The sequence below is a fragment of the Diorhabda sublineata genome, chromosome 4 (assembly GCF_026230105.1).
Source record: "Diorhabda sublineata isolate icDioSubl1.1 chromosome 4, icDioSubl1.1, whole genome shotgun sequence".
NCBI lineage: Eukaryota > Metazoa > Arthropoda > Insecta > Coleoptera > Chrysomelidae > Diorhabda > Diorhabda sublineata.
Window position 1 is genome coordinate 34,185,894 of NC_079477.1, and position 24,432 is coordinate 34,210,325.

The window sequence follows — 24,432 nt, forward strand, 5'->3', positions numbered from 1 at the left end:
AGAAAATTTTCATTCAAACTTAACAGGGTGAATTATATTCATCGTATTCTGATTTTATATTACATCTCGACACTCATAAATAATTCACTGACCTTCTCTTTATAATTAATTCCACAAATATATAATCATAATCACTTTCCCATCAGCGAACAGTTTCACTCCTCATATTTGAAGAAACCAGGAACCAATCCACAATCTTCCCACTTACCAAGACTTGACTCAAGAGACAAAAAAAACATTCGAGCTTCCCTAACTGTGTCTCTTTTATATCTTCGTGTCGTTTTCCCAGTTGTAACTATCTAATGTTCTATAGAAACCATAGATATTGACACAATCATGAATTTTATCCATATTTTCTCACATTGAATAAAACTTCTTTCCAATAAAATTGTTTTATTTATTTGTTAAAATTCTGTCAGCTGGTTAGAGATAGGAAAAGGCGGTTATGTTAATTTGGCAACGGACTTAAAAATATGGAAGAATTTGAAAATTATTCTTATTGTTTTCAATATCATCAAGTTAAATAATTTTATAATGACATATTATTTATATCAATGTTTTTTTATAATGAAATTATTGATAATATTATTAACAACTAGATCACTCCCTCTGAATTATAAGTACCCCCTCAAAAATTTCAAATAAGAAAGGGGGTCATGTGGCACGTTTTGTGATAGAAACATTATCAAAATTTCTTATCTTAAAAATCAATTTTCTCAGTAATGTTGAACCAAATTTAAAAAACTTTCTTAATTTTAGATTCAAGTCCTCAAGGAAGGATTGAGATCCCTTTCCAACAAGGTGCCACACAACCCCCTTTCTTATTTAAAATTTTCTAATATTCCTTATAATTTAGAGTGGGTGCTGGAGGGAGATACTTTCATACTATAAATTGTGAATTTAAGATTAAAAATCAACCTGTCTTAGGTTTTTCTTTAATTTCTTGTTTCTTAGACCTTTTGATTTATTATTGCAACTAAATGTTCTTCATTTTAGGTATTATCAAACTATAAAGACTTAAAGGAAAGTCGAAACGTCAAAATTTATCTTTCTTTTAAAAATTATCAAAAAAAACTAATTTTAAAACAGAAGGACCTAAAATCAAGAACATTTAGTTGCAATAATATAGCAAAAGGTCTAAGAAACAAGAAACTAAAAAAATTTATATATATGACTGTATAGGAAAAACAAATTGCTTCAAAACTCTTATTGATATAAAAGATAACACTAGAATTGGATTCAATTCACATCATACAAAGATCAGCTATGAAAGAGAATAATATTTCGAAAAATAATTGTTTTGTTAGTTTGTATTACGTAGTACACTAACGGAGATTCCGATTCTGATAATGTATTGATTATGTACATTCAAATTTCAACCCTTTCTGCAAGTTTCTATATATTTCCGCCGACTTGTTCCGATTCATGTGTGTATTTTAATTCAACCAGTTTTAAACAGGTGGCGTTATTATTGCAGTTTGGGACTTGTATTCCAGAAAACATAAAATGGGTGTTTTTACAGCAGATAGTTGAAATTTTTGTTTGTTGATTGAATTAAAAAAAGTCATGAGCTTCAAAATATTTTTATAAAGCCCGAAGTAGGTCAAAACATCAAATTTTTACCTACTATAATGAAAGGTTTTAATATCAGAACAGACCTAAAATCAAAATAAATCATCACGAAAAATATATAAAAGGAGGAAGAAGTAAAACGTGAAAATTAAGGAAATATCTAGACGTACATAGGCATGATGGAATAGTAACTTAAACTTTATCGATATTATTGTGATAATGTACGAAAGAAACGAAAAAAAAAATTAAAATGAGGTTAGCAAATAATACATAACTGACGAGTAGAATGAAATTTATAAATATATTGAATAATGCCTATTTTTCGACAATAGATTGAAAAAGATCTGCACCAAAAAAACTTATTCCTGAGCCTGCATAATTCTTTTACAATGAGACAATGTAAGTCTTCGTTTAAAGAAGTTTGAATACTGTTTTCGACTTATCCACATACCGGAGTAATTCGATGATGGAAACTTCCGACACAACCAAAGCTCAATATCTCCTTTAATCCATGAGAAAGATCTATTGAGTAGTTGCTTAGATTTTTCTCATCTCTTTTATAATAAAATTTCTTCTAGTTAACTACCTTGATCAATCTTCTTACCCTTGCATAAGACCAATTCCGCTTACACAATAAGCTGGCAAGCTAGTAAATGTTCTATGTCATCTTCATCATCAAAATTTTCATCGATAATTGTGTAGAAGCGTATAATAGTTGCAGAAAGTCTTACACAAAAAATAGATTCTTGATTAAAATTTTGAGTTCTGTATCTTACATACATATTTATTGCTGTTATTTTTCTTAATCTATTGACCTTGAATCGTTTGAAATTTGCACCTTTTAAGCTATTTCACCTTCTCAGACACCTCTCGCTATGCTGGTTCAATCAACTTGGCAATAATCGGGGTTTTAACATTAAGCGACTTTCAAATATTCTTGAGACTTTTTCTATACCAGCAGGCCACTCCATTTTGCCTTTGAACCTTTTGTGTCACCAGGCTTGGACGACAAGCGAATTGATCTCTTAAACACCTACCCAGTCTTCTACAAACCTTATAGTACACAAAATTTATCTTAAAGTTGACCGCATTTCTCAAAAAACTGGAGCAATATATTGAAAATTGATGATCTGTTTTTTAAATTTGATGCTCAGCTATACCTTTTAGAATGCAACGATGAAGTCTTGTGCAAACATTTTTTTATCTAAAAAATGTTTTAATGTTATGGAATTTAGAACAGATGATAATAATCGTGACACCCACATTATGCTTAGTTTTTGTTTCCTCTATATTGATATTGATATCATTTACTGGAATGTCGAAATTAAATACCGCAGTAACATAAAAATTGGTTGAGGTTATGTTAAGACTTGTATCCTTAGACAATATAGCTACAGATATGAACAACTACTTATCCTATACTAGCTAGTAAAAGTAAAAGAGCAAAATCTGAGAAGACTAATGTCAACCTGTGGGAATTTTTGATTCAAAAATTGATTCCTATTACATTCAAACTACAGGAAGAGAATAGGAAGATTACTTCCTAATTTTTTAATCCATCTCGATTCCACGATAAAAATAGAAATCATTTCCGAATATTCCGAAACAACATAAACTATTTTCGAACCATAAAAGCGTTGAAAACAATTTTTGATTCTGTGGGAGTCATTAAAATCTGCCAAGGAAACATTGTGGAAGATTATTTGACATTAGTGCTTTCAGATGCGTTGTCACTTTCTCGGATAAATTAGATATCCATGATAATGGACATATTAACAATAGAACGTCCAAAAAATGATACTTGCTAATGAACTAGGAGATGAATAATCATTAAAGATAACTCCAAACGTCTCGTGATAGGAATATTAATTCATAAACTTCCATCAAGTGTTACTTTTTAAAACAATTGAATTATCCATATTTCTTGAGTTGTGGAATAATGGATACTTTGTGTAATAAAATATTAGCTACTTCAACCAGAGACCATGTATATTTCAAGCGCGAGACTGATGACGTATTTTCTAAAGTGTATAATTGAGTTATAGTCTTGACTGCTGTTTCTCCCGATATCTCACTACCCCTACAAGGGGAGTAGCGAGAACAGAAATAACAGAGCTGCCACCACTACCAAGTCGGATGTCATTAACACTTTATTCTGAAAAGAAATCAATATTATATATAATAATATACGATATAAATTGATTACTAATATATAACTGGAAACCGTCAATATATGGTCAATGTTTTCGAGAAAAATTATATTGTTTGTGTTTATTAAATAAAACTGCAGCAACTGAATTATATAATGTTTCTGTTCGACGGCAACAAGACCATTCAAATCCTTGCTCTAATGTAAATACTCTACAGATTTTTACCTCAAACATCTCAATTTCTTAAGCATATCTTCAAATGACATCGCAGCTGATAGAATATCGAGGTTATATGGGATCTACATTCATTAAACCTCCTCTGATTTTTCCTTGTGCCTTTTTGGACAGGCAAAAATGTGAGCTCCGAAGTATCCTGCTCTTCAAGGTAATAAAGACAAATGGATGAGACACTACTTTGAGGGACACCATCTAATATTTCTATCCAGACCTTTGTCTGCTAATTTTTTTGGTAGCTTTCCAAGAACATCTCTTTTTACTTTGCTTAAATTACATTGTCTTTATCACAAGCTACCTTACCAATAAGTTTATGGGTATCAAATCAGTAGGACTACTACTTCCGTTGATTCTTTTCGAAATGCGCAGAAGTTTTTAATGGCTAGTTTTCTTTGTTTTTTTTTGAGCATGCTGCTAAACTTTCGAAATCTGAGTGCGTGAGACTAGCGTGGAGTTGCAGTTAGATCCGAGACGTTCAATATGGCTTCCTCTACTATGTGGATCAGAAATCTAACGCGCTTACGAAGCGTTTTTGAAAGTTTTTGGAACTTTTTTCCTCATATTTACCTATAGAATCATTCCCCGAGAGATTGGAGTGCTTCCGAAACACCCAAATTTCTTATTTCTCAAATCTTTTGATATGTAAAGAAATTAACTGAGATAACCAAAAGAATGAAAGTATGACACCTGAATATTTGCGGGAAAAGTGATGAATGATATGTTATTGAAAGTTATTCTCGTTACTGTAATTCCTATATTTCAGATGATCTAACAACAAAATTGAGAATAACGATGAAGAAATGAATATCATTATGAAAGTACAGCACTCCAAACATATTATCTTTCATGTCTCTACATCGTAATTTAAATATTTCCATTTTCTAAAAACTCCCAATCTCGTATATATAATTTGCAACTTGACCTCCAATCTTCCCATGAATAATACAGTAGTTAATAAGACCCTACGATTCATATCCCTGGTGCCCCAAGACAAAATCCTTCTGACACAGAAGGAATACATTAAGAGAATAGTAAGGGATAAGTCTGCGATGATGGCCTACTTCCTAGTCCTTTAGTCCTTTACCCTTCTTAAGACGTAGATGGATATTCCGCATTAACAACTCCAAGTTTCAAGTCGTCTGTTTGCTTCTTATATAACAGGGTCGGATGATCAGTTTTATCATTATTATTTTGACAAAAATAAGAAATATAAAAATAATTAAAATAGTAAAAGAATATATTTTTGAAATCTGAGATTTCTAGAATCTAGTTCCAAACTGCTTGGAAACTATAAAGTAATTAAAATGAAGGAAATTAATCAATTATTCTGTTGTACTGATAGGAATTAACACTAACTACGATAATAATGGATTTTTATAGCTGCAATTATTTAACTTCAATCTGTGGAAAACAAATCTGCACAACTGTAATGTACGATCCAAAATAACACATAAGTCAAAGCTGAACAAAAGATAATGATTGTTTTCTTTTGTCGTAGAGTGAGAAAATCGTTCTAATGGAAACAACTGTTAATTACTGATACATTAAAGGAATACTCTCATACAAAAGGACCTTATCCTGAGTTGATCCAAGTTCTTGGCTTCAGAATGTCCTTCTTGTCTTTTCGTATCCACCTCGCTCACTAGATTTAGTACAATATGAGTTCTAGCATTTTCAAAAAATCGATGAGCCCTATTTTTATCACAAATTGTTGTACTTTGGATCTTTGACGGTTATAACAACTGTTAACCACTGATACATTAAAGGAATACTCTCATACAAAAGGACCTTATCCTGAGTTGATCCAAGTTCTTGGCTTCACAATGTCCTTCTTGTCTATTTGTATCCACCTCCTATTTTTATCACAAATTGTTGTATTCTGGATCTTTGACGGTTATATATTATAGAAAAAAGTGAATCAATATATTCTAGAATCTAGATTGTGCAGAGAAGGAACGAAATAAGCTAGAAAATTGAGAAAGGAGAGAGAACAGTTTATGAAACACTATAAAGAACGATGATCTTCTTTCACACTTTCACAGTATTGAAAATAAATATTTTCATTAGTCAAAAACTACTTTTTCAATTTGTTTAAGTAGCTATCGAATAGAATATGAGAATAAATATTCAATTAAAATAATAAAACAAAAAATATGATGTAATAAGCATCCACATCACATCCAGGTGCCAGTAAAAAATTATTATTTATGACAACGTAGTGGTTCAGATGTTCAACCAAAAAAATTCATAAACCTGGGGGTGATAATGCCATGAACGTATACAAGAATAAGTGAAATGAATTAGCATAATTATTTCTGATATTCTTGGACACGACTGAAATGCATCTCCATGCTATTCTCCCATTTGGTTATATTTTTTACAATTCACGCAGACTCTTAACGATGTCTGCTTTTTTCCATCATCTTCTGGTGCTTTGGATTAACGGATTTTACGGTTCCGATCGACAGCGTCATCGAAGCCCATTAAACAATTTATGAAAATATCTTTTGGTGATGCCCCTAGCGATAAATATAATAACTGCAAAACATCTTACCTCTGATACGTCGTCGCTTCGGTATCCGTTCTTGTGGTTTGAATTATAGGCCACGACATTCGCCGACTCTGGTCAATGATGACTGAAAATCGATTGATTTCCACGAGAGGTATTTTGGGCGCCGCTCATATTAACTACGAATAAGGTCATATTAACTATTTACATCCACTTCTTCAACAGTACATCTCGTCTACTGGAACTTTTCAGTTACCTCAGGATGGCATAATGCTTTGTGCAGTTCGAAAGGGAAATTTTGATTTGAGGTTCTTAGGTCGGTACACGACGTCGTAGATCAGATTATTTTTTTCTAGTGTGGAGAAAAGTGGTTCGTGATTTTTTGAGAAATGCATTCGTTAATGAGTCCCTACACTTCTGATACAAGGAAAATCAATTTTTTCAACTTGTTATCGTTCAATATCTCAACTTTTTATAACAAGTAGTATTTGAGTAGAAATATTTGTAGTATATTATTCTGCTAATTGGATATTGCAAGATCATCATCTTATTCACAAAACTGCTTATGTAATAATAATACTAATGAATCAAATTTCTCATTCCATCTTGTAATAGAGTTACTTTAGATTACTAGGAATACGACTCTGTGTAAGGATAAATTTCTAGTCCTATATACACTTCATCCAGAGAGGAGAGAAAGGCGTAGGGAGAATGTGGAATAAACCTGGCTATTAAAACAATAATACCCTTTCATTGGGGATATAAATTATTTTCCTGGCTGGATCTTTAGATAATTTGTTAAATCCTCTTAGATAATGTTATTCTATTATTCTCTCTACTATGCTTATTGAAATTATGAGTGAATGTAATGTTTATTAATGGAAATAAATCAAGAGATCATACATACTTTTGTAAATCTCTAAGAGCAGATTTTGAGTGATTGAATTATCCTAAATTTCTTCAAAGTATTTTGCGAAAGGGTCCAGCTAATTTTCATTACTAATGAAAATTTATCACTTTGATAGGTGACATATTTCCAAAAATTGCAAAAATTCACACACCTTTTTATACAGGGTGTCCCACGACGAGTTAAAACTATTTGTATATGGCAAAATACTTATAGTAAAATCATGAAAATTTCTAAGTTTGAGTTTTCGGATACAATCTTTCCAACTAAAATATTTTCAAAGATGGTCGAACTCCGGTTCTGCCGTAAATCGACTGTAACTTTATTATTTTGAATTAAACACCTCATATATTAATGCATTTTTGAAATCTATGTAAAATTTTAGTATACTTTTGTTGAAAAACTTTTTTCCAAAAATATATAAAATACTTTTTGACTTTTTGTAAAAAATTTGACACCTTCACAAGAAGGATGTTGAAACCGATTTAAATCAACTATTCGCTTACATTTTCTAATCGTTATACCAAATAATCGTGGCTCCATTTATTTGAGATATTTGAAAAATACTTTTTCGTGTCGAGAACTTGAAACTGAAAATCTTTTTGAAATAACGGTGCTTAAGTTTTCTCGTTGCTTTTTTACATAACATTCTAAATTATCACGAGGAACAGAAAATGCAGCTGACATTCGGTAGACACCATACACGAAAATGTGAGATTCCTCTATAATCTTGTATTGGAGTATCGATGTGTGACTGATACTTGAAAATAGTGGTTTCGCATATCTTGTAATATGTTGTCGAAGTGAACATGTAAAATCTGCGCTATGGGTACCATGAATGATAACAGATGGTGAGCAAAGAGAAGAAAAAATGTAATTGCATGGTTTGTAACAACAGATGCGTAACTATGATGTAGACATTGATAGACAGAATGAAAAGTTATTTTTTTTTTGTAAATGAAGCCGTCGCAACATATCATATATATCATAAAATAGGTTTGGTGGAACTAATAGTAATTTTCCATGAAGCATTTTTCTCGCTGATAAATCTAAACAAAATCCTACTCAAATTCATACTCAATAAAAATGTTTCTCTTGAATAAAAATGTCAAAACTTTTTCATGATTATTTTAAACAAAAATGTAGTCAAGAGCGATTATATGTATCCATTACGTGAATAATAATTTCAAGGTATACATATTATATTAATTAAACCTATGCAAGTAAACTTTTCCGGTAATCCTATTCGCGTTTAGCTCGGTATTGTAAGTCAGAAACCAATATCCCGAGGAAACCCTTCAAGTCTAAACGACGAATTAACCCTCTGGGGGTTCACACACATAACACACACCACTAGCGTCAGTTTACCGCATCTCCGAGATCAATAAGTGGAATACAAACAACAAAACATAAATTCTAACGACATGTAAATTATAGAATTATTTCGAATCAGAAAATCAGAAATCAATTTTAGATGGATTATAAAGTAAAACGTTAATTCATGAAAAAAGCTCATTCTGGAATTGAAATATTTATTTTAACTCAGTCACTCCTTTCTAATTCATATTTTAATCGGAACTTTTGATTTAAACAACTAGTGAGATAGTAGATTAACAAAAAGTTTCTTAGAGGAGGTTTGATTTCTTCAATCGGAGCTAGAATATACTCTGTTATACTAAAAACTTTCTTGACATTCATATTTTGAAAATATTATAATCTTGTTTAGAGTAGGTTTTAAGCCGATTGGTAGAGACATTTCGAAAAGTTCTCTTGTGCCCCCTATCGCGAAATTACTTGCGGTATTAACTGTACTACTGCTTAGATTATAAGTATGCATCCTGTGTACACAAATGTTGTTTGGAAAGTTTTCTACCTAACAAAGAAATATAACATTTTCTCTTCGTCATCATGTTTATTTTTCAATATAGTTTCCTTTTGAGTCTATACACCTATTACAACAATGTTGTATTTCTACTTCAAATAGGATTTTATGTATGCAATAATATTCTGGTATGTTGCAAATTTCTGTCTTTCAAGTGTAAGTTGTTGGGATCCAAATCTGGTAAAAACGGTTGGTGGCCAACCAATTAGAAGTGCAATTCGTGAATTTCAGCCATGACGATAAAAAAAGTGTGAGTACTAGGGAAAAACACATTTTCATTGGAATTTGAAATTTGTTTCTGTACCTTATCAAGTAAGGATGCACGAGATCCTCCAGGTATTATTCTACGTCTTGAAAGATAGGAGAAGAAAACCATCCCATGCCTATGTCATCGCTTGTTAAGCCAATGAAATATTGAAATCTAAGGCAATGGAGTTGTAGAGATCTGATATTTATTAATATGTTGTTTAACATCGGGAAACGTCCTCATTACTTTGTTCGACGAGGTGTTTCATTTATAGATGTATCAATCAATATAATCTCAAAAGTCATCTCAAAAATGAACATCCAAAGTAGTCGTTTTTTCTTATTTTTATGTTACATAATTTTACATCTCTAGAAATGTGATTCTGGAATTTTTGAGGATAATCAGCCTATAGTGTTGATTAACAGTAAGATCCAATTTTGTTGACGAAAAATGATTTCATGATGAAAATAACTGATTATTAACATAATTATGGATTATTTACCTGATTTTATGATATAAAAAAATCATTCTTCAAATATTGGAACCTTCTTCAATTTTGTGAACGGAAAGACTGAAAATTTATCCAATTTTACTTCTGCAACTACTTAAATTCAGACAGGGAATAACGAAAAACTCAATCTGAACTACATTTCTACTGAATAGTAGATCATAAGTGTGACAAATATAATTCGAAAAACAACTGAGGACTAGAATAAGATTATATTTTCTCGAACTCTGTCGATATTTGTTCTACAACGGTTATACAGCCACGGAATTTCATATTCTCAAAATATCTCATCAGAAAATTGGATCTAAAAAGATGACCCTAGTTTCGAACCTGAAGACTCGAGAAGAAACACCGAAACAAGAGACATAAATAATTAACGGCGAAGGGAATAAATAAAAATTACCAAAATGTCTAAACATTCTCATAAAAATGATTATACAAAATATGCCGTGAATATACAACTACAACTTTGAAAAATTTGTTTGTCAATGAATTTTTTGAGAATTCCTTCACCGAATTATATTTTTCAGGATATTTTAACTCGTAATACTTAAAATAGGCAAATAGGCATTTCAAAACGTGAATATATCTGTCTAACTAGAGACGGTAAAATTATATTGTCAACTACCTGCTAGTGCTTGAAAAGTTTATTTCTTTAACAAAGAATTCAAAATATCCTATTCTAAAAAAGAGAAAAAAAAATGCTCATAACTTTAATATAAATAATTTTTTGATAACATGAGCCAGTAGCAGATGTCTATGGAAAAGAATGATGGAATTATCTTGAAGGGAAGAATAAGCAAAACGTGTTTTATCTCTACTGAAAAGTAGGATTAAAGTAAGTTAGTTATTTTGAACTCGAATATGAAAAAGCATAAAATAATCGTATGTACCAAATATTAATAAAGTACAGAAAATATATTGAATGGATAATCTTAAATGGCAAAAAATTCGTTAAAATATTCTACCCGACGGTAACTGTTCGTGAAAATATCCGACAGTCGACAATTTCCAGGAGGAACTTCTGGTGACGCGTTGAGACGATATTGTGAAGGCGCATCGCGTCTCTGGATGTATATTCCAGCAGCCCTGTTAAATATCCGCGCCCTATTCCACTTAATGCTTCGGTTAGGTAAAGGGTTGACCTTAAGATGCTTCATTGGTTAGGGTGGGGATACCTCAAACCTCATTGGCGGGCCGCAGGCTGTTGTGCTAACCTACACTATCAAGATCTATACACCAGACGGGAACGGTTTTCCTGAAAACTCCTGTGTCGAGAGATAATAGTGTGGTCAAATGCGACGAAAATTAGATTATTGTCATACATTATCGCAATTTTATCTTCCGATTTTATTGAAAAAAATCTATATTAATACTACAAATCATATTTTTTGCCATATATTTGTGAATGCATCAAAGAATCATACTTCACTGACTAATGGTTATACAGGACAGATAAAGAGTATTTTAATTTATTCAGAGAAAAGTCTTGGAATAAATGAATACCAATACTAAATCAATCAACATACAAAAGTTTTCACATGAATTTAAAGCTCAAAATCCACTATTCTCTTCTTAATAAACAAGTATATAAACACATTATTCCCCTGCATTACTAGTAACTTTGGAATAAATTCTATTAACTTCGTTTTTAATCTGATCATGCAGCTTTTATAGTTTCTGCGGTTTATCTGTATAAAATTTTGATATTGAATTACCCCAATTAATTTGTAGTTATAGGATCTAGAGGATTGTTTTTCTATTAGTTCTCGCCCATCAATCCAGCTTCCAGAAAATCAATGATTCAAAAACACACGATCTTATGTGCATAGTACGGGGTGCATTGTCTTGTAACCAGATACTATCTATGATCTAGTAAGTTAGGATGGTGGGCGCTCAGAAATATATTTCAATTACTAGAATAACTTCACAGAACTTATAAATAGCATTCCTCTGTAATATTTTCTATAACAAATTACGGATTAATAATTGTGGTCTCAATAGAAATTATAATTTAATGAAGAAAACGTGGATTGCAGTAACAAATACTGCAGAATTTCATGTGACTGTATACAGCAGTGGGAATCATCATCATTAAGTTTTTGAGGAAACTGAATTGTATACGATTGGTACTTTTCGTATTTCAGAATATATAATAACGACAGTTGAGATATGCTTGTGTTTGATGTAATTTGGTCTGATGTATTATGAGGATTATGTTCAACGTTTAATATGATGAAGTTTCACGTTTTGTATGACTGAGAGTTAAGTTAACAGGGACGCCCGGTATAAATTAGTAAAAGTCTATGTTGGAATATAGAGTTCTAAAAGCTTTCTCTTTCAAGAAATTATACTTTTCATATTTTAAGTTATTTCTAATTTTAAGCTTTCGAGTCATCGCTCATAAAATCAGGTATAACGTAGACCAGACAGACCCAAAGTGACAACTATAATTAAATCGTTGTGAGCAGACAGTTCTCTCCAATCCTTGACATTGCCAAACATACTTTCAAAACTCTATTTTAAATAAAAGACTACTAGGCCGTTACCTAATCCATAATCCTAATAATATGAAAAACTTTACAAGAGTTGGACACTAGTACAATATATGATAACGTATAGTACATCAAAATTATATTTTTCATGATTCCGACGCCTTCAGGTAAAACCGGCATATCTGCAAAAGTGAGTGTTGCTGACAAAAAAATTGTTTATTTTTATGACGAAGATGAAATTTATCACAGACAAATTTTTAGTAAAGAACCACACCCGAAACTAGAGGGATTCGGCTATTCCAACTATTGAAAAATGAATTGAAAGAGCTTCGAAGTGGACCGATATAGGTACTTATATTTCCAATACGTCGAAGTCAGGAAACAGCGAAAAAATTGGCGTGCCTTTCCTGGTTTGCTCATGTTTTACATTGTCATTTACATTTACATTTATATTTACATTTACATTTACAAGTCATTGAAGACCACGGCAACCCTCACACTCAAAGTATTCTTTGGATAAAATGCTTGGGAGTACACAAAGAAAAATGATAAGCGGTATAGTGGGAGTGTGATTCCTGTTCTGATACAAGCAAATTACCAGAACTTAACATTGATGAAGAACGAAATAAATATCCTAGATTAATTACCATCAGGATAATACTATCAATTTATTCAGATTCAATTTGTGAAACCTTGGCGTTACCAGCAAAGAAGAAATTTGGAAAAATTTGTGAAGCAATAGAGTATTTCAAACTTCTAATGGCATATTTTTATCTTTCGCTCAATTTTGAAAACTTTTGATTTATTTGCTGCTACTAGTTTAATAAGCAAAGAAAATATCACAAGCAGAATTTCGAATTGATCTGATGAGATATTTTGCAAAATTTTGCCTGTTTGATTTCACAGCGACGATACGAGTATAATTACAAATAGATAGTTGTGATATGCCTGTGTTCGCTGTAATTTGGTATAAAGTATTATGGTAAGAAACATTATGTACAACACTCAATGTAGCACATTCATCTGATACCTTAGTACGTCAACCATTCTGAATTGTTTCACCAGGATCAGTTCTTAAGATTTTTTTGTCAAGCGTCAGTAAACTAGCATATGTGGATACTAATCGCGTTGAGTGCGCATTTTATTCGGTCGAGTACACAGTTGTGTCTGAATGACTCTTATTTCTAGGTACATTGAAATAACAAAGTATTTTACCACCTACAATCTACAAGGGCTGAGAGGGGCAAAGACTTTTCTGGGAAACTGTACCCAAAGTAGATTTACTCTGAATGTATCAACCCAAGTTCTACGAATACTAAGAGGAGTTCTATCGCAACTATAACAACTGAAGACTCTAGATCTAGCAGATAATGCGGCGTGCAGATTTTGTTGTACAGGACGGAACCTCTATCCACATTCTCTCTAGGAGTAAAACACTAAGGAACTCAAGAGCATTACTCCTAGATGCGTATAAAATAGAAGACGAAGATCTTTGGCAATTCAAACCATCCCACATTCGAGACTTTTTAACAGGAGTGGGATTGATAGATCAGCTGTAAACACTGGGTTCTCCAGTATCACAGCAAGAAAGGGGGGCGCAATAGATCCTTTGGGTCGCAGTGTATACGAGACCTCAAATCTGTACATACATACATCTACGATACCTACAAATTTGATTTTGAAGATTTTTCAACGCATTGTTAGAAAACCAAAGCTGAAATATGTAACGTAAATTTTCCAATGATTTACACCCACATTTTCTGTGATGCATCACAAGCAATAAAGTGAAGACCTGTAGATTATCACTTCACTCAAATCCACCTCGCAAGCATTTATTCAATAGTATGTATAATTTCCTTTCTTGAAATTATTTAATATATAAACCTCTACTTAATATTGTAATGATGCTCTTGTTTATATATATAATATTTAATCACAAAATGGGAATAGATTAATTTATTGTCTAAAATACTAACTATTCACTAACACTCACACACTTAACTATTCAATATTCACGTACACAAGCATCTAATTTATTACCACTTTCTGGAATCTCCAAATTATTGAAATCTCTAGAAATCCTTGTCTTTTTAAAAACATAAGGTGCACAGACCAAGAAATTTACGGGCGAGTTGGTAACAATGTTTAAAAAAATGTCACAACTTGAAAAGAAAGATTCGTTACTGGGATTAAAATTAATTATTATTGGTATTACGAGTGGATGATTGAAATAATTGTTTCGATTTTTTAATATGTGTTCAGCACATTATTAAATTTATTATTGGTTAGCGACAAAAAGAATAGTTTTCAATCAATAATTTATTTTACATTTGGCTCAATGACCATTTGCCATATTTCTTTCAGCTTCATGATTCCGCGCTAATAAATTTCTGGTCCTTATCAGCAATAAACTGTAACAGGTGCGATTGGTGGTCGTCGTTATTAGTGACAGTTTGGCCATTGAAAGAATTCAGTAAACTTCGAAATAACTGGTAGTCATATGGTGCCAGATCAGGGCTGTATAGGTTATGTGATCACTTCCCAGCCAAGCTCCAATATTTTCCCAAGAGTTGTCATATATGTGTGAGGCTTTACGTTATCATGGTGAAACACCAAACCTTTCCGATTTGACGATGTCGATTAAAAATAATTTTCAGAATATTCTAGTACATCTCGTAAATTTTAAAAGAAATATGAATTTTTATTCTCTATCGAGATTAATTTTTAACACATCAAAACATTCTTAACGGTTCCAAAAATTTCGAGAATAAACATTGTCTTTTTTTGTATTTGTATCTATAATTATTTCAGTCTAAATCAAACTTATATTGATACAAATATGTTTAGAAAAATTTATGTTTTTCACATTATCTGAATCAGCTGTGAATATGGCTAATAATTTCTGATGATCCCGCCGGGGTTATTGTAATCTCCAGATTATTTAATTAAAAGGTTAAAATAATCACCGGAAACAACCAAAAGAGTTCACCCTTCTAAAGATAAATGCCAACTGATGGATCATTTCCCCAACAATCAACTCCTGAAATCTATCTTAAGACTTGGTAAAATTGCGAAAAATCCAAAGACTCATTGTTAACATCAAGTTCAAGTCGGTAGCTGGTTAACGAAGTTTCCGAGCCGGGATTTTCTAACGAAGTTTTTCACTTGTAAGGGATGTTTTTTACCCCCTCTAGGCTTATCTTTAAGGGCTACTTTAATTGCGAGCGTATCTTAAGGACATTCAAAGAGATTAAATATTCTTCTAACTAACGAGCATTTCGAATAAAACATATAAAATTCATAGAGATGAAAAAATGGGGATATTTATAAATAACCTCCAAATGAAGAAAATTATTTGAGATATAAAAGTAGAAGTTGGGGTAGAACTAGAAATTGTTACCTAAATCCTAATTTCTGCTAAATTAAGATCAAAAGCTATACATTGTGTAATCCCTTTTCAGTGGTTCATTTAATAGATCACACATTTTATTTTTACATGTGTTCTAGTTATTATTATCTCTTTTATCCACTCATAATTCATCTTGTAGAGATAAACTCAATGTACCAATATACTTTAATCTATCAACAAACAAAACTATAGACAACTAATGGATATTTTAAATACACTACTCTCAAACATTTCACTCATGTTCACTACTTGCAATTTGATTTTTCAGAAGTCATCAGGCATACATCAAAGCTTTGATTAGTCCAGTTTTTTATTAGGCGTACATAAATGTGTGATATTGTACAATTACCCTTTTTTCAATACAAAAAATTCGGCTTGTAACTTGTTTGTCAGAGGAAATATTTTTATTGTTTACTGATAATAAGGTTGCAAACTAATTCGTATCTTGGAATCAACACTATGGTTCTCATGACTTCTAAATTGAGTCTCTGAGCTGTTCTCTCTTAACTTGTACTTGTACATTCACCAATTAGAGTAAAGCTCATAATTTTATTAGATTAACTAAGTTTTCATATTTCTCTTAATTGAGTATGAGTTTTCGGTTAATGCTGAGAAAATTTGCCTCCTTCGTCGATTTCGTTTTGTGATCAGGTTTTGTTTGTTTCTGTCACTGCTTGTGTACAAAAATATCGATTCCCGTCTAAAAAGAATTTTCATAAATACTTCAGCCATACTTCACTTATTGTCAGCAGATTTTCTATCTATGACTAGAAACTACTTTGAGTACTTTCTAATGATTGTATTTGCGAATTCAATGCTGTTGTCATGTTTTTTCCATTCTCAGTTTGAAAATAGGAATACTAAGGTCTATAAATTCCTTTCCTAATCGCTGTGGTCCTCCAGGGAATTTTCTGAATGATTGGCCACGTGATTGTCTACCTATTACAACCAAAATGTATTTACCACCACTTTCAGTGGTCAAAAATATTGCAACAAAATTTAATGAATCACTTCGGCAATATTCCTCTTATGTTGTGTCATTGGCGCCTTTCCTTCAACATAAATCGTACACCTTTCTTACACTAGTCGTTTGGATTGTCGGAATAATTCATCCAAAGAAGCCTTTCATACATCCTGATAAACTGTCGTGTAACTATGTTGTCTTGGCCTGGTCAACTAGTCCACTTCCTCAACACAACTTAGACTCTAAAGTCTAAAGAAAATAGCCTACCAATTCATTGGATGCAACATATTTCTTAAGCGGCATCATACATAATGGTTATTTAACGCTTGTTATTGGATACGAATAAAAAAATGATGATCCCAGGCACAAAAGGCAGTTTCTCGCGCTAACTAAATAACCATGAAGTACTACGAAGCCGTGTTTATACCCCAAAAGGGAATTTGCAGGACTAAATATTAATTCATATCTTCATTGTAATCATTTGATTTATTCTGTAACACGATAATGAAAAACCAACCCCGTCCATTATACTGGCCAAAAATACAGCAAGGACTTTGATAGCTTTGTATTCTACTGCTCGATATCCAGTACTATAATTTTTCTGAACCATCATGTATTCATCCATTTATCATCTGGTACAATGATCAATGTTTTTAATTAGACGAATTATCATAATTGTATCTTTAGTAGCAGCTCTTTCCACATTATCAACTCCTACCAGTTATAAAATTCAATTTCCATACTGATTGAAAAATCTCCGTCCCCACCCAATAACGAAAATAATCAACTGCTGCAAAAGAGACTAATTCAAAAGAAAAGGGCTTAGTATAAAATAAATATGGCAATTTAGGAACAGTCAAAAGAAGGGGAGAAAAGAAAATTCGGATGGATTCGCCAGTGGCGGTGAAGATCATAAATGTGCATTTAAACAATATGGGCCAACTTTTTGGAATTTCATCTCATAATGTAGATAATACTGAAGTATAATAATTTATTACTATTAGAAATTACGTCAAAATATCTACAGAGTAATGAAATTAATAGTAACGGCTAATGAGAATAAAATATTCTCAAATTTTTTTTTACTTCTACATATGTGTTCAATGGGATATGACAAAAATAGTTCCTTAGCTCTATCGACGGGTTAACTTAGTAGTCTCTCAGGATGTGGTAAAACCATTCTATGAAATTCCGACTACCAACCTTAACTACGATCATTCAAATATGGATAAGCCTCCAATATAATTTATATTGATTTCACGAGGAACATTTATATTCCTGAAAATTATTGTTATATATAATCTTCTTGCTTTGCTTCTATAATGCATTTTGCTCAACTAAGTGGTTTTGATCATGTTTGAACTTGATAGTTGGACTTGTCTTCTGTACAAATATGTAAAAGTCATATGACAACAAGTATCATCCACTGTTCAACAATTCATTTCCACTAGTTTCTACTGAGTTGTAACTTCTGTGTGACGTCTGGCCATCTCGAGGCGAAGCAACACTTCGTGGACAGGAGAATCTCGTTTTTTGCATTGCTACAGAAGCTTGACTTCATTCAGTAGATCACAATATTGGGTTGCGTCGATCGTCTGACATCCATGTAAGATATCTAGTGGTACTTCCCTCCTAAAAAACTGTGGCCAACTCTTTCCCCGCAGACAATCGAGTTTTCGCTTTCACGTTTTTCAATTACACCTCCGTGTATCGTCGTAGATGAGAATTTTATGAAATAAAACATCTTAAAAACTAGTTAGAAGCAATTAAGGAATGTGGACTGTTCCGTCTTTTTGATCATCACGCAATACTTCCATTGTTCTGACACTAGTGAGAGGACGATCGAAATGCGCTTGATTCGTAACACGTTTTAGGCCGTGATGAATTCATTCACCAAACATTCACTCTTGACCATAAAAGCAACCAGCATACAGTACATACAGACTTAACATTGTACAAACCGGTTAAAGTGGTTTTCTATTTCTGCTTGAATTGTGTGAAAAGATTCCGATCTAAAAAAGGAAGAGAACATTTCTACTTGCCAATACAGTTATTTTTGAATCTATACACTTTTTCCTCCGATGATCTAACCTTTTTAAAGAATCAAAATAAAATTTGCTACATTTCTCAAGAAATCTCTAAAAATCTCGCTACCGCTAGTCGAAATTTGAAGATAAGAGATAGGAAAAAGTCATTGAGGGCCAAATTTGTTGAATACAGTGAGCGGTCAATCAATTCAAAGTAAAATTAGTGAATTTGAGCCATAGCATCCCCTAGATTCTTCTGGTATTTGGATGACCATTTCAATTATTTTGAACTTAACAAGTCACTACAAGTTTAAAATGTCTTTGATCGTATAAACAAGTTCTAAATTATACACATCAGTTCAAGTAGTCATCACGATTTGTATTTCTTTTCTACTCTGGACTAATTAGAGGTTGAGAATCGAAGAATCCATGTGTTCCAATTAAGCAATTAGAAATTTGTCAGTGGCTTTGATTTTGTCATAATAGTAAACTAGTTCACGCCGCCGCATACTAAAATAGTTTTTCATTATATTGTCCATACTTTGATACATCTCCGTCGCATCCGTATGCACCATATCACTCACAAATTGACTATTCAATGGAATATACAATGATTGAGAGCGTCGTAAGACGGAGACAAGCGACAAAAAATACGCCATCTAGCAATCCGTTGATGTTTCTTTGATAACTCGCGGGCCAATTCCGGCAAATCGAAATTTATGGCTCCTGGCTGGAGTACGGTTGCAGAGATGAAGCTTAAAATAATTGACAGAAGGTACCAAGAGGAGTGGAGTTTGCAGTAACATTTAACTTAACATGTGAAATTCCACCAGTTTCGTGCTATAGCTCTTTTTTGATTCGGTGGTTGGCAGGTAGGCAGGTAGGCCTTTAATAGTAGGTAGAGTAATTTCTCTGGTTAACGCTACTCTAGTCTACTAAATAGATGTATTTTGACACCTCCAAGGCCCGTCGGTATTGTTTCGGCTATTGCCGCTCGCGGTTTTCACTAACTGGTCTATGATGCCTTTAGTGGAATATAGTAAATAATTTTCAAAAAAAATTATTAAAATTTATTTCTATTGTTACAGGTATCGCTCACCATTTAGCAGGATTACCTGGCCCACCACCAGAATGGGCTTTATTGGGCGGAAGACATACATACCCCCATGGAACTTTCATGGGCCATCATCATACTCATTTCCCTCACCATATGTTTGCTGCTTTAGACCGTCCAGCTACGTCGCCTAGGATAGCAAACGGTATTTATATAACCTCACTTTCTCTATAATAATGATATTTGGGAAAATAATTACATGTGTTAATGACAGATGATAATAAACAAAATACTTTCTTCGAATTAATTATATTTCATTGGTATTTATTCAAGTAGAAGTTCATAATCTCATTAGCTGCAAGTTGAAAGTTAATTGGATTAATACAACACTAAACTGCATAATTTATCATCAGTATCTCAGTTTTTTCATTGTTTCCCTCATCCTGACGAAGGGTAGAAGCTAAAGTTTATGCTTCTCACACATTGATTGATATTCTTTTTCAGTGGTCCGTTCACTGACCAATCTATTTGCTTCATGTGAGTAGTGATGAGGTAAAGAAACAAATACTTCACTATTTTACTTGCAAAAACCTACTTGAATATTACAACCAACCTCTTGAATATGACTATAAGATAAGTAAATCAAATTGAAGGAACAAACATGAATATTGAAGAATGTACATACCTTGAATCTTATTTTCCAGGAAACTCTATCATCATTAGTCCAATCATTACTTAATAGTAATGAATGGACGATGAATCTAAAACAATCGATTTTTATTTTCACTCTCAACTTGACGCAATTCTTGAAAGAGTACTCGTGTTACAGTTTCGTGAAACACTCTATTATTTTCGTGACTTATGGCATACTATAACAACTAGTATTACCAAAATTCAGAGATTGAACATTCTCAGTGATTTGTATACATTTATCCTGTGGTTGTTCTAGAATAATCTAACTAAAACATTAAATAAAAGATGAGTTTGTCACCTGTCGGTAGGCAACTACTGACTAATTAACTGCATCATTTTTTCATTGCAGAACCGTCTTCAACGTCACTAGGTCCTATATCAATAAGTTGCAGTAGTGCCCACAGTACAACGTCACCAAAGACATCTCCTAGTAGCAAGGTTAGATTGCTCGCTACAACAGGTGATCCACAATCTCCCCAAGAAGATGATATATCCGTTACGGCTTCTCCAACTCCTTCTCCGCAACCAACTCCTGCGTTTCCTGGTATACCTCCACCTCAAATGCAAAATAATCAACTATTCAATAATGCTTTAGCCGCCAGTTTGTTCCTGAATACTCCACTCATACCTCCTCCTGGTAAGTAGTCATAAATTTTGACCCAACTATTTGAGAAAAATATAATTCATATTAAAACTTTTGCTTCATTGGAAATTGAAAAAACTTCTCTGGTTTTTGGGAGCTTATTACTCTTATATAGAATTCAATACCGAAGTCACAGCAAATTTGGCTACTACACTCATCGAATATCACCAAAAAACGGTTTTGACTATAGAATAGAATCCTGCGAAAATATATAGATATAATTATTTTTTTTATTTATCTACATTTACATGGAATGTGAAATTTGAGAGTCCAAACATTATTAAAGACGAAGATGTTTTTGAATTATTTCACCAATATCTCAATGTAAAATATGCAACGCTATTGATCAGAAATAACTGTTACAGCTTGGGAAATTACGTCAATGAGTTTAAAGGGTATCTCAATGAATGGATTGGACTAATACGTCATATTGAGTAGTCAACAAGACAAATCATTAGCCGTTGAATTTTTCAATTTAAGTTACAAAATCAAGTATATACAACAAGTAATTATTCAGCAGATTTTCAGTAGAAGAGAGCTACATAAATCCAGTACATTTTCTTTTATTTTCATCTAGTACAAACTCTATACTATATTTTTTGAAAAACTCGTCATATTATATGACAGACTGGCCGTGTACCATCCTGTGAAATTGATAAGAACTGAAAGAAAATATAAAGAAGGACCAAGAAAAATTGGAGATATGGTTATGACCTTCTAAAAATAAATTAGGTGAGAAAAGAAGACGTGAAAAAAGGAATGGAAATGAGCCAAGCTAAATTGGAACCAGGTCAAAAAGAGCTGAGTGAAAAAGATGAAAAAGGGGTTAATCAAGAGATGAATTTTAGAGTCTAATTGAAAGTATCGCAGCCATATTGCCTGGAGCACAGCCATATTCATGGTGGCACTAGTTGAGCGCATGTCGGATTGACTAAACGCATGAAGAAATCGAGGAAAATACTTTATTGGGTTCGATAGAATTACATTACAGATTGGTGTAGCGAGATTGTTAGGAAAAGACCTACAACCAGACTCAAAGAACTGAGTCGAATATTGTTGCTTATCCATGCTGCATTCCGACACAAGATAAGTAGTTCTCATGAGAGGCTGGTATGACAGGATGCGATTGGATCAACGGTCTGTTATTACAAGTCGAAGACAGAGTTTTATCTTATAATCCGATGAGAAAAAAAGGCGTGGTCCTTGAATCTCCAAAATGACTGGAATGGCCCTTTTAAGGTGGTTATACGATTTAACGACCTATTCTACGAAAAACAACAATCGTTTAGTTAGACCTCTTAGTGGAGAACAATTTTGAAGATGGAGGCAGTGGGGAATTGCGTGGAAAGTCTTTGCATTCACCTAAGACATAGTGTGATGTGCAATGAACTCTAAGTATCAGTGAATTCGGAGCAACAGGGCAGTACATATCACAAGAGCATCGGAACACGTCTCAGAACATGTCATCCCAATTTGTCCCAATTTTTTTTGTATAATGTTTCTTAAATTTCGTATTTATGTTGAACGCCCAAGGATCATTCAAGATTTGGAAGGAAGAAAGTGCCAACATAATGCCTGCTAAGGCTGAAAGAGTCATGACAAACTCTACAAGTTCGTATACTCAATGCAGCAAGAATGGGGGACGACACCTACATGATTTGCTTATCAAAACTATGTAAAAAAATTTGAGTATGTACTTACATCATGAAAATCAGATCAAAAGTATCTGATCCAAGCGATCTATCTACTTTTGAATAAAGAAAGTTATTCTACCGCACCCGGTATTAAATGTTTTAGTTTTTTTAATAATATATTGGAGGATTTTCAATAAACTCCACAATCTTCATACTAACAATTCCATTGCTACAAAAAAATTTTGTTTGTAATGAATTTATTAAACAAAAAAACTTGTTCTGGTTTTTGAATACCATGAAAATTGGCCTCATTAGAAACACACACATGATGTACGAAATGTCTACTTAACTTAATTTTAGCATTAAGTTTTTCAACGCCCTCTAAGCTTATATAATAACAGTTTATCTCATTGCGTTATTTTTCCTTTATTTTCAGGACAATGGTTCTATTCCCAGCTGTATCCTCATGATTGGAATTGGATGACTTTCAGAAATAACCAATTGATGGCAAGAAATTCACCCGAAGAAGAGACGTCCCAAAATCCAGATAGTTCTAGCGAAAAGTTAGATGTTACGGAAATTGAAGAAGATGTTGATGATAAAGATAACAAAAATTCGGTAAAAGAACTATCCAGCACTATAGAAAAAGATACAAAAGAAACGTTAAAAAATTTAAACAAAGAAGTAAATAAGGATATTAAACATTGTGAGGGTGTTAATTTAAGTGTCAAAGTTAGAAAAGCAGCTGTAACATTAGTGAAGCAAAAGGATGAAGTGAGTTCTAGTGATAAAGACAATAATAAATATTCCAAAGAGAATAATAGGCATGTGTGGAGACCCTATTAATAACAGATTTGTTCATAAACAATATGTAAATTTGAGTTGTTATTATGCATAAACCGAATGTTCAACTGATTAATTTTCTAGTGAAATACGTTACAAAGATGAAAATGAGGCTCCTAAACTGGAGATATGTATCTAGTTATTTTAATTTGATTTTATTTTGTATGGCTATTATTATTACAACAACACTAACAATTAAGTGTGTTTATAATGTTACGTTACCTCTATTGTGAACATATTATTGTTAAAATAAAAATAAAATGGCATCAGAATTTGTAATCGACAATCACCAAATTGTGAAAGGTTAAAAAAAGTATGTCGACATTACAAGATTATTAATAAAATTGAATACTTTCCAAATATACGGTTCAAAATTATAGCACTAGAACCTTTTTCTAATACTGATAAGAATCAAGCATAAACAATCTTAAATATTATGTTTCAATCTTCACAATCCAAATAGAACAGAGGAGCTTACCTGATAATGTTATATAATATTTTAGGTAAGTGAAATTTGGACTAACATACGTTATTGAACCAATTTCAAAACACTTAACGTCAATTTTCCTTATTTTTATCCTAAAAGTCAAGTAAAAAAGTTTGACGCGTGTACCACGTGAGGTTTTCCGTACGAAGTTTTCGGCACTTTCGATTACTTCTG

The 24,432-nt window shown here is 32.5% G+C and overlaps 1 protein-coding gene across 1 annotated transcript in view; it reads left to right on the forward strand.

The window, feature by feature from the left end:
• LOC130442729 (runt-related transcription factor 3-like) overlaps positions 1-24,037 on the forward strand; it is a 73,344-nt gene extending 49,307 nt beyond the window's left edge. The window contains exons 4-6 of the mRNA XM_056777077.1: positions 19,993-20,163; positions 21,001-21,288; positions 23,365-24,037. Of these exons, the coding sequence (XP_056633055.1) occupies positions 19,993-20,163; positions 21,001-21,288; positions 23,365-23,774 (869 nt within the window). The 3' untranslated portion in view covers positions 23,775-24,037. The remainder of the gene's footprint in view (positions 1-19,992; positions 20,164-21,000; positions 21,289-23,364) is intronic.
• Positions 24,038-24,432: the final 395 nt, after the last annotated feature.